Raw genomic sequence first — 11,295 nt, 5'->3', positions numbered from 1 at the left:
TGGGAGACTGAGGCAGGAGACTCACTTGAGCCCAGGAGTTGGAGGTTGCTGTGAGCTGTGATGCCACAGCACTCTACCCAGGGGAAAAGCTTGAGGCTCTGTCTCAAAAAAAAAAAAACAAACAAAAAAACCCCAAACACCTAGAACTCTGTGTACCCTCCACACTTCCATCCTACACCTAGTTCACCCTTGGCCCTAAAAGCCTCCTGCCCCAGTCAGGCAGCAGCTCCTCGGTTCCCATAGCATTCTGGAGCTGGCCCTTACCACAGCATAGAGTAAAATACCCTCTAAGGTCTGAGGCTCCATTTGATCTTCACCCTACCCCCTTAAATAAAGCAACATCCTGGAAATGACTGCCAAAAAGATTCTGCAGGGTCAACCAAAGGCCCTTCTTCTAGTTTTGGGTTTCTAGGTAGGAGAACAAAAACCTCCAGCAAAGGAAACACCTTGAATCCCCAACAAGCATTCTTTGAACCCCTGTAAGAAAACGACTTCAGGCTCAGTGCCCATAGCCCAGTGATTACAGTGCCAGCCACATACACTGAGGCTGGCAGGTTCGAACCCAGCTCAGGCCAGCCAAACGACAATGACAACTGCAACAAAAAATAGCTAGGCATGTGGCGGGTGTCTATAGTCCCACCCACTTGAGAGCTGAGGCAAGAGAATTGCTTAAGCCCAACAGTTTGAGGTTGCTGTGAGCTGTGACACCACAGCACTCTATCGAGGGCAACATAGTCAGACTGTCTCAAAAAAAAAAAAAAAAAAAAAAAAAACCCAACCAAACAAACAAAACAAAAAAAACTACTTCAGATTTCCTCAGAGAATGTACAACTATTCCAAAAGCATCCCAGAGCTCTCCAACTCCCTTGAGAAGTGTTCACACGGAACAGCCAGACTTCTGACCCCTAAGCCCAGAGGTGGGAGCAACTCACTTGTTGCACATCAGCAGCACTTCTAGCTCCTTGACGTTGTGGACGAGGAACTTCCGGAAACCACTGGGCAGCATATGCTTTGTTTTCTTGTTGCTCCCGTAACCAATGTTGGGCATCAAGATCTGGCCCTTGAATCTTCTCCGAACCCTGTTGTCAATACCTCTAGGTTTCCGCCAGTTACGCTGAAAGAAATAACACACAGCTGGGTTAGTGCCTATGCAGATTGCCAACTCTTCCTTCTGGGGAGGGAAAAAGAGAAGCAAACACAAAGGAAATATGCCAAATAGTAGTTGTCTCTGGGTAACAGAACTTCACTATTGTTTTTTGGAGACAGAGTCTCACTCTGTTGCCCTAGAGTTAGAGTGCAGTTGCATTGTCATAGCTCACTGCAACCTCAAACTTGTGGTCTCCAGTAATCTTCCTGCTTCAGCCTCCCGAATACCAGGGACTACAGGTATGTGACATGACACACAGTTGACCTTATTTAGGCATGGGGTCTTGCATGTCCACTATTTTATATGCTTTTTTGATGGGAAAAAAAGGAAACAGTAACTGCAGGCTTTAGCCACCAGGAGCATAGACACACACTCTGAAGCAACTGAAGAGTAAGATACTGGTGGGATATGACATCGAAAAGCATGGGTTAAACATTGCTCAGGACCTGAGTTTCCTCATCTATAAAAGGATAATCTATCTCCCCTAAGGCCACCTGAAAAACACAATAGAAATACCAACCCCTGGCTCGGCACCTATAGCTCAACCAGCTAAGGCGCCAGCCACGTACACCTAAGGTGGCGGGTTCAAATCCCCAGCCCAGACCCGCCAAACAACAATGACGGCTGCAACCAAAAAATAGCCGGGCGTTGTGGCGGGCACCTGTGGTCCCAGCTACTAGGGAGGCTGAGGCAGGAGACTCGCTTGAGCCCAGGAGTTGGAGGCTGCTGTGAGCTGTAATGCCACGGCACTCTACCCAGGGGGACAGCTTGAGGCTCTGTCTCAAAAAAAAAAAAAAATACCAACCCCTCTAAACACATTAAAAAAGCAAGGATGTCTTTCATTTAAATGTCTTTAAGGCTGGGTGTGGTGGCTCACACCTGTAATCCTAGTACTCTTGGAGGCCAACATGGGTGGATCCTTTAAGCTCAGGAGTTTAAGACCAGCCTGAGCAAGGGTTGAGATCCAGTCTCTAAAAGCTGCATGGTAGTGCGCGCCTGTTGTCTCAGCTACTGGGAGGCTAAGGCAAGAGGATTCCCTTCAGCCCTACAGTTTAAGGTTGCTGTGAGGTATGATGATGCTACAGCAGTCTAACATAGGGCAAGAGAGTAAGACTCGGTCTTTTAAAAATAAATAAATAAATAAATAAATAGAAAGCAGTGAGGTACCAGTAATGCGCCTGGTACCTCAGGCACATGAGCCTCAAAGCACATTCAGGCTTTCTACAGAGACCTCTTCCACCAACCACAAACCAGTTCATCTGCCAAAGATAATCCTCCAACAAGGTGATGTCAGAAACATGACAGCCTGTTAGGAATGCCTTTCTTTACCCCAACATCCATTCTCATCCCAAGACCATATACCTTAATTTTGACATATCGGTCTGACTGGTGCCGGATAAACTTCTTGGTCCTCTTTTTGACGATCTTCGGCTTCACAAGGGGTCTGAGGGCGGCCATGATGCCTTTAAGAAAGCAGCAGACCCAGTTAAAGAAAAACCCTGGAAGGTGGCTTTCCTGGCCAGAGCTGGAACACTTGTTGCAGAGTGTCTTCCAATCACCAGCTACAGAACAAGCTGGGAATGGAATGGGTACCTCTGCTAGGCTTGCTTTTCCTCCTGCTTCCGAAGCTGGCAGAACACTAGGGGCTCTCCAGATGCGATCCCAGGAGGTCAGGGGTCACCTCTCAGAGCCCAAGAAAGAATGCCCACAGGTGACCTAAAACAAACCCACCCCAAGACCTTCTCAGCAAATCCCACCCCACGGAGTGTCAACACCCAGACAGTCCATTTAGTTACACAGACCTCGGCCAATACACTTGAACCCGAGTCAGTTTTCCCGCCTGTAAAATGAAGTTGACACTGCATGCTGAAAGCTTGCACAGTGACAGTCAGGAAGCATTTATTAAAGAAAAACTTAATAGTTCCCCTAGGTTGCTGCTCTGCAATACCCCCCCAAACACAATACACGCAAATTATGATATACTTATAACTGCCCCCCGGAACCACGATCTCTTCGAGGGCAAGGGAGCCGTTTTCATCTTCATAGTCCCAGAGATCCTAACTCACTGCCAGAATTTCTGTTAACTAACAAAACTGGCCCCGTAACTCTTTTTTTTTTTTTTTTTTTGACGGTTCCGCAGCAGCAGTCTGAGGGCCAGGAACTAAAGAAGGAGCGTCGGGATAAGGCAATGAAATACTCGTGGGCACGACACCTCTGCTCGTTCCACGACGCAGGGTATCCCTGCAGTCTGGCCCCAGCTAGCACCCCGCGCCGCCAGAGATCAAACAAACCGCCCGCAGCTCTGACTAACCTGACCCCACGCGGCCTGTGCAGGAGAGCAAGCGCCCTTGGAAGGTAAAGCCAGATCACCGCCCGGGCCACTTTGCTATTCCTGTACACGCGCCAGCAAGCCGACAACGACAAAGCCCATATAGGTAACCTCGCGAAAGGGGAGGCTTCTTCAGCAGGGGTGTAAAGAGGCCCAACGGACACCGCACAAACGCGGATGGTCAACGATTAAGACTCACCGAATAACAGATGGCAGCCACCTCCGTAGGCAGCGCCGAGGAAGAGAGGGGAAGGTGGCACGCAAAGGCTGATGGGAAGTAACCTCTAAGGTCCTGGCAGGGAAAAGAGGATTTCCATCTCCAGGTCCTTCAAAGAAAATAAAGACAAGCAAGAGAGATAATGCTGCAAAAACACTGAATATACCTGTGTCTTTTTCGACATTAATATCTAAGAATAAGTCTGGAATTTTATCTTACTCGCCTTTGGGTCTACATAGGAATTTGGATCTCTCTTGGCTAAGACCTGGGGGGGGGGCGGTCAGGGAGGCTACTTCCGCCAGAAATTGAAGCCGAATCCAGCTTTTGAACGATTTCCGTCCGCGTTTCTTCTGCTGGAAGTGCGCCTCTTAGTGGCCAGGAGGAAACAAAACATAGACTTCCTAATGGGAATTTATACAGTAAATAGTGATGAGACGTAACAGCTAACGTTCAACGGGATTTACTAGGTTTACCACAATTCTGTAAGAAAGTTCTATTTTTCTCTACATTTTACATATGTGTAAAGTGAATTCTGGAGATTTGACTCCACTCTCCACACTTCAAACCTTGAATCTAAACTGGTTTTTAAAACAGTTGTTCTTAAACTAGGCGCGGTGACTCATGCCTGTAATCCCAGCTCTTGGCGGGCCCAGGCTGGTGGATTGCTTGAGCTCACGAGTTCCAGACCGGCCTGAGCCAGAGTGAGACCTTGTCTCTAAAAATAGCCGGCGCCTGTGGCTCAAGCAGCTAAGGCGCCAGCCACATACACCTGAGCTGGTTGGGTTCGAATCCAGCCTGGGCCTGCGAAACAACAATGACGGCTGCAACCAAAAAATAGCCCAGCATTGTGGCAGGTGCCTATACTCCAGCTACTAGGGAGGAGGAGGCAGGAGAATCACTTGAGCCCAGAAGTTGGAGGTTGCTGTGAGTTGTGATGCCACAGCACTCTACCCAGGGTGACAGCTTGAGGCTCTGTCTCAAAATAAATAAATAAAATAGCCGAGTGTTGTGGCAGGCTACTTGGGAGGCTGCGGCAAGAGAATCACTTACACCCAAGAGTTTGAGGTTGCTTTGAGCTATGACATTACAGTACTCTACAGAGTGTGATGTAGTGAGACTCTGTCTCCAAAAAAAATAGCTGTTCTTGATCTGTTTTGCTTAACTTTTGTTTTTAAGGTTAAGGTGAAAATCATAAGGGAACAATGGCTCATGCCTGTAATTATAGCACTCTAGGAGGCTAAGGCTGTTAGATTGCTTGAGCTCAGGAGTTAGAGACCAGCCTGAGCAAGAATGAGACCCGACGTCTACTAAAAATAGAAAAACCAGCTGGGTATTATGGCAGACACCTGTCCTCCTAGCTACACAGGAGGCTGAGGCAAGAGGATCGCTTGAACTCAAGAGTTTGAGGTTGCTGTGAACTATGATGACATGGCACTCTACAGAGGGTGACAAAGCGAGACTCTGTCTCACACACACACAAAAAGATTAAGGTGAAAATCAAATTTCAGGCTCGGCACCTGTTCCTCAGTGGTAGGGGTGTCAGCCACATACACCGGGCTGGTGGGTTCGAATCCAGCCTGGGCCTACTAAAACAACAATAACTGTAAAAACAACAACAACAAATAGCTAGGTGTTGTGGTGGGCACCTGTAGTCCCAGCTACTTGGGAGGCTGAAGCAAGAGAATCGCTTAAGTCCAAGAGTTGGAGGTTGCTGTGAGCTGTGATGCCACAGCACTCTACTGAGGGTGACATAATGAGGCTATGTCTCAAAGAAAGAAAGAAAGAAAGAAAATCAACTTTCAATATAAATAAAAACCCCTTGATTCCACAAGTGGAACACAATACAAATGTCACTGGTGATCTTGACAGTAGTTCCGGGGGACAGAAGATGGGGACAAAAGCTAAACTGGATTATGTTGGTTACTGAATGAGAGGTGAGAAGGGTATGTTGACAACTCCATCGTGAGATTATGGTGGTGAAAGGAGGTTGGAGGAGACTAGAAGTGTCTTGTCTGAGGTCACACTGTTGGCAAGTGGCAAAGTTGGGAGTAGAACCTGGTTGTGTCTGTGGCTACGCCACACCTCAAGAGTCATGCTGCTCCTGCAGGCTGTGTGTAGTCAGACAGATGCAGAGAGAGGAAGCATGTTGCTAATGGCAGCTCACAGGAAATGTGAAGGAAAAGGTCTTGATGGGCTTAGTGGGTAAGTAAGGGAGAAGACCCATGAACCAGACAGCATGCCTTCAGTTTCCAAAGACCTAAGAGATTTGGGAGCAATGCCCAGTGGCACAGAGGAGGGCACAGGGTACCTACATTGCCTGCTGCTTCTCCGTGGGCCAGGAAGTCCCAGGACAAGAAGCTGGAGGTGCCATGCAGGCATCCCTGTCAACATCCCAGGGAATGTGCCTGCTATATCACCCCAGGCTCAAGCTTTCCAAACACCTCAGTGACCACAGCTCCTAAGCAAGAAATCACATCAATTGAGTCACCGGGGATATGAGAAAAAATCCAACATGGTTTATTTCAAAAGGGCAAAGATCAGGGAAGAAAACAGTCAAAAACTGTACGTCTTTCTCCAGACACATCTATCCGCTGAGAAACTAGACGCTTTGGGTCCAGAAAGAGCTGGCCTTTGGCCTCCATCAAAAGGACGTTTTGTCTACCTCTTTGCTACTCCTCCTCTGTCCATGGCTTGGGCTGATAGCCAAACTGGCCCCTGGGCCAGGATGGCTGAGACTGGCAACACCTGGGCTCCTCTAGTTGATGTGGTAGACCTTGGCAGCATCATAATAGGCATGGGTCATGTAGTTCTCCTTCACGGGCCACCAGTGGTCAGGATGGTAGGTGGCTGCGTAGGCATGGGACGGGCGTTGGACACAACTAAAGAGCGCCAGGCTCCTGTCAGTGGCCACAGTGGGTAGGTAGAGATACAGTTTATCCAGAAGGTGCCCCGGCCAGAATGAATTGGGGTGGGTTTGCTGCAGACCACCAGCCCCCTTCACCTTCCTAGAAAATAAGACAGACGAAAGGTTGTCATTAGCTGACAGGTCAGAGTCAAGGATTCTTCTCCCTGAGCGCACTGACTGTGACCAAAGTGGAGGTTTAGTATTGCACTATGGACTTTGGTACCTGGGTCCTCCCTGCACTTCCATAACCCAACCAGCCACATACACCTGAGCTGGTTGGGTTTGAATCCAGCCCTGGCTTGTGAAACAACAATGATGGCTGCAACCAAAAAATAGCCCGACATTGTGGCAAGTGCCTATAATTCCAGCTACTAGGGAGGCGGAGGCAGGAGAATCACTTGAGCCCAGGAGTTGGAGGTTGCTGTGAGCTGTGATGCCACAGCATTCTACCCAGGATGAATGCTTCCATGTAGTAGATTCTGTTATCCCAGTGGCCTAGAGAGGCTATGTGTGACACAGTGAGTAAGTGGCTGAGTGCAGGCTCGACTCCCAGTCTGCTACCTCTAAAACCCAAAGTCTTAACCATATACCATCTATTATCTGGAGGCATTTTAATGTGGTGCTCGGCATACAGCCTCTGGAGCTGGCCTAGCTGGGTTCAAATCCCTACTCCACCACTTTGACCTTTCTTATGCCTCAGTTTCCTCTTCTGTAATGAGTATGCTAAGAGTACCTTCCTAGAGCTGCTGAGAGGATTTAAATGAAAAAACACATGGAGAGCCCCAAAGCAATGCTTCTTGGCACTCTCTAAGAGTTGTATCGCTGCCTCTCAGGTCCGGGTACCAGGCCCCCCAGTGCTGTGCTAGGGGCATTACGTAACATGCAGAATTCCAGACATGTCTCAAAGAAAAAGCCAGCCCTCCCTTCCTTCCTTCCTTCCTTCCTTCCTTCCTTCCTTCCTTCCTGAGTTAGGTGATTGCCACAGACCTGGTGAATTCCTCAAATTCCTTAAAGGCCATTTTCTTGATTTTCTTTGGCATTTTCCTAGTGGAGAAAAGAAAGGCATTTTGTTAGGAGAGGGCAAATCCAGACTAATGGGGCTTTGGGGAGTGGGTCAGGGGGCATAAGGAGAGGGCCCATTTCTGAGTCTCAAACCAGAGGTCTGAAAAGAGAATTTCTTCTCCCTGGGGTGGGGTCCTGACTCTGTGCCTGCGTGCTCTGAAGGAACACATACTGAGGTTGGGTCAGCCAGACTTGGCCTCGTTACCTGGTTGGCTGGGTGACTTAGGCAAGTCACTCCCTATTCTGAGTCTTGCTTTGCCCCCCCCCCAGAACGGAGACCTCCCACCTGCCGGCCTGGGCCGCTGCCTGCTCTTGAGAATGCTCTGACCAGAGCAGGGCAGAACAGCAGTGAGTGAGTGCGTGAGCAAGTGCTAGCTATGGGTGCTGAGGAGTTTACGGGCATTTCCCATCAGACCCTCTGTGTATCCAGCCTGCTGGCCCCTCCTTCCTCTGCAGGGATGCTGCCCTGTCCTTCCATCTGCAGTTACCCACTGATGCTGCCCAAGGCTTGTCACCTGTTGCTCTACCCAAATCTGGGAGGTCCTAGGCTTTGGATCACCAAAGGAAGTCATTTTCTCCAAGGGGGTTCAGGGACAGGCTCCAGGGCAGTGTTCTTTTCCCTTTCCAGGAGCTGCAAACCCTTCTCTTGCCAAAGAAGGTCGGGCTCTGCAGGGCAGCTGGGCGGAGAAGGGGCTGCCCCTTTGCCCTCTGCAGGGCTCCTGACACCTGGCTGGTGACTTGTGAAGCCTTCCCCTTCTCTAACAAGGCTCTCCTCATGGTCTTTTCCAGAGCCCTTGTGACTGTAGGTCTGACTGTGGTCAGGAGGGCAGCTGTGTGGAACCTGAGGCCGGGAGGCTGCGGTCCTCAGGCATATGATGACATGACACTTGGACTGCCCAGTAGCTGGTGACCAGTGGGGACATAGACACTGGCATAACATGACATGCCAAATATTTCAGCATCTCAGGCCCTCCTCCCCCCTCGCTGAAGGGATGGCAAAGGGCAGAGAGAAAAGGGGTCTGAAACTCAGCTTGTCAGTCTTCTTGGCTTCAGACTCAAAGAGGCAGCGTTCCCTGAGCAGAGCCAGCTTCGGAGGTACGATCTTCCAGTCAGAGTAGTACCCTCCGGGCTGCCGGATCTGGCGCACCTGGTCATGCTGGAAAATGACCTTGTCTCCGGGGTAGAGCAGCGCTGTGGGCAGTGGGAAGAAACACATGTGGCCCCTTAGCTTACACAGCCCCTCCCCTCCCTGAGCCTTTGGGGTCAGAGGGGGCTTTTTTTTTTAATTGCATTTTTATTTAAAAAAGATATTTTTTGTGGCTTGGTGCAGTGGCTCACTTCTGTAATCCTAGCACTCTGGGAGGCCAAGGTGGGTGGATTGTTTGAGCTCAGGATTTTGAGACCAGCCTAAGCAAGAGTGAGACTCCTGTCTCTACTAAAAAAAATAAAAAAACTAGCAGGTGCCTGTAGTCCCAGCTACTTGGGAGGCTGAGGCAGGAGGATCACTTGAGCCCAAGAGTTTGTTTTGTTTTGTTTTGTTTTTTTGAGACAGAGCCTCAAGCTGTCACCCTGGGTAGAGTGCTGTGGCATCACAGCTCACAGCAACCTCCAACTCCTGGGCTCAAGCGATTCTCTTGTCTCTGCCTCCCAAGTAGCTGAGATTACAGGCACTGGCCACAACGCCCAGCTATTTTATTTTTTGATTGCAGCCATCATTGTTGTTTGGCGGCGGGCCTGGGCTGGATTCGAACCCTCCAGCTCAGGTGTATGTGGCTGGCGCCTTAGCTGCTTGAGCTACAAGTGCCATGCCAAGCCAGAGCCCAAGAGTTTGACGTTGCTGTGAGCTATGATGACGCCATGGCCATCTAGCTAGGGCAACAGAGTGAGTGAGATTCTGTCTCAAAAGAAAAAAAATTTTTTTCTCACATACAATTTTTAACTTGCTATTTTTGTTTTTTTAAATTATTTTACACATCCATCACAACTATACTCATTTCTTAATAGTTTTGAAAGGTAATATTGCATCATGCACATTAGTTGAGGTCCCTCCAAATACCCTCCCTCCTCCTATGTCCCCCTCCTTCCTCTCTCTCCCCTTTCCCTTCTACTTTCTGGACTATAGTTAGGTTTTGCCATTCATATGAGCGTGTAGATGGTTATATATTGATTTCATCGTAACTTGCTTTTTTTTGGATAGCTGTTGATTCACTAGAAACTGCAAAACTCATGCAGAGGGGACCTTTGAACAATCCCCCCTCCTTGGTCTCCCCAGGGGTGATATGGCATATAGCTGTAGCACCCTATCCAGAAAGTAGCCTTGGGCCTTGGGACGGTGTGGATCTGTCCTTAACCAGGTTAACAAGGGCCCTGAGGGCTGAGTACAGTGAGGGCTGAGCTGGTTAGGAGTTCAGGAGGAGGCAGGAAGATTCCTCCAAGACTTAACTGTTTGGTGGTAGTTTCCTCTTTGCCTTGAATTAGTCTCATAGATAACTTCAGGGGAATTTTCTTTTCTTTTTCTTTTTTTTCTTTTTCTTTTTTTGAGACAGAGTCTCACTTTGTCGCCCTCAGTAGACTGCTATGGCATCATAGCTCACAGCAACCTCAAACTTTTGGGCTCAAGCGATTCTCTTGCCTCAGCCTCCCAAGTAGCTGGGACTACAGGCGCCTTTCACAACACCTGGCTATTTTTAGAGATGAGTTCTTGCTCTGGCTCAGGCTGGTCTTGAACCTGTGAGCTCAGGCAATCTACCAGTCTCAGCCTCCCAGAGTGCTAGGATTATAGGTGTGAGCCAACACCCCTAGCCCTCAGGGGAGTTTTCTAAGAAGCATAGAACATAAAAAATAATGAGCCTGGGTGTCCACCTTCCTACAGCTACTGAGACGTGCTCATCCTAAGATGGTAACCCACAAAAAAGAAAGAAAAAAGTGATGGAAGTTAACACTCCAGGTTGTTAATGTTGGTTGAATGGGCACTGGGGAAGGTTCTGTGAAGGTAAGAAATTAGGAGAGGGAAGGGAGAGGCATGCAACATTTTCAAAAGACATACATGATTTTTAAAAGTTTGTGTGACTTTTTTTTTTTTTTTTTACAGTTTTTGGCCGGGGCTGGGTTTGAACCCGCCACCTCCAGCATATGGGGCCAGCACCCTACTCCTTTGAGCCACAGGTGCCTCCTGAGTATGTGTGATTTTTAAATGATTTACAGAAATAATTTTATACAAATGGAAAATAAAAAGAGATTTGTAACTGGATGGTCACTGAAATTTTAATAGTGGCCAGCTCAGGCTGGGGGAATTTTTATTTTTATGTTTTCAAAAAAATTTAAAGGTGGTGGCTCACGCCTGTAATCCTAGCACGCTGAGAGGCCAAGATAAGAAGATAGCTTGAGGCTAGGATTTTGAGACCAGCCTGAACAAAACTGAGACCCCATGTCTACTGAAAATAGAAAAATATTAGCCAGGTGTTGTGTTGGGCACCTGTAGTCCAATTCCTCGGGAAACTGAGGTAGGAGGATCACTTGAGCCTGGGAGCGTGAGGTTGCTCTGAGCTAGGCTGGGGCTATCATACATTAGCCCGGTGACAGAGTGAGACTCTGTCTAAAAAAAAAAAAAAAAAATTCAATTGAGCAAGTATTAT

General features: G+C 48.5%; 2 protein-coding genes and 1 non-coding gene across 3 annotated transcripts in view; all 3 read right to left on the bottom strand.

Moving 5' to 3' along the window:
- The window catches only part of RPL32 (ribosomal protein L32), a 7,101-nt gene extending 3,347 nt beyond the window's left edge, over positions 1–3,754 (bottom strand). The window contains exons 1-3 of the mRNA XM_003796232.2: positions 3,676–3,754; positions 2,510–2,610; positions 933–1,114 (exon numbers count right to left, since the gene is read on the bottom strand). Coding sequence (XP_003796280.1) covers positions 933–1,114; positions 2,510–2,605 — 278 coding nt within the window. The 5' untranslated portion in view covers positions 2,606–2,610; positions 3,676–3,754. The remainder of the gene's footprint in view (positions 1–932; positions 1,115–2,509; positions 2,611–3,675) is intronic.
- On the bottom strand, positions 2,680–2,819 carry LOC111727359. The gene has a single exon (XR_002774931.1). It is a non-coding gene; the product is annotated as a small nucleolar RNA SNORA7 (small nucleolar RNA).
- Positions 3,755–6,448: 2,694 nt separating the features above from the next.
- EFCAB12 (EF-hand calcium binding domain 12) overlaps positions 6,449–11,295 on the bottom strand; it is a 25,224-nt gene continuing 20,377 nt past the window's right edge. The window contains exons 7-9 of the mRNA XM_023516965.1: positions 8,692–8,851; positions 7,586–7,642; positions 6,449–6,698 (exon numbers count right to left, since the gene is read on the bottom strand). Of these exons, the coding sequence (XP_023372733.1) occupies positions 6,449–6,698; positions 7,586–7,642; positions 8,692–8,851 (467 nt within the window). The remainder of the gene's footprint in view (positions 6,699–7,585; positions 7,643–8,691; positions 8,852–11,295) is intronic.

The sequence above is a fragment of the Otolemur garnettii genome, unplaced genomic scaffold (assembly GCF_000181295.1).
Source record: "Otolemur garnettii isolate 467f Iridium unplaced genomic scaffold, OtoGar3 scaffold00101, whole genome shotgun sequence".
In the NCBI taxonomy this organism is placed as follows: Eukaryota; Metazoa; Chordata; class Mammalia; order Primates; family Galagidae; genus Otolemur; species Otolemur garnettii.
Note: the sequence above shows the minus strand (reverse complement) of the source record. Positions and strands in the feature narration are given on the sequence as shown.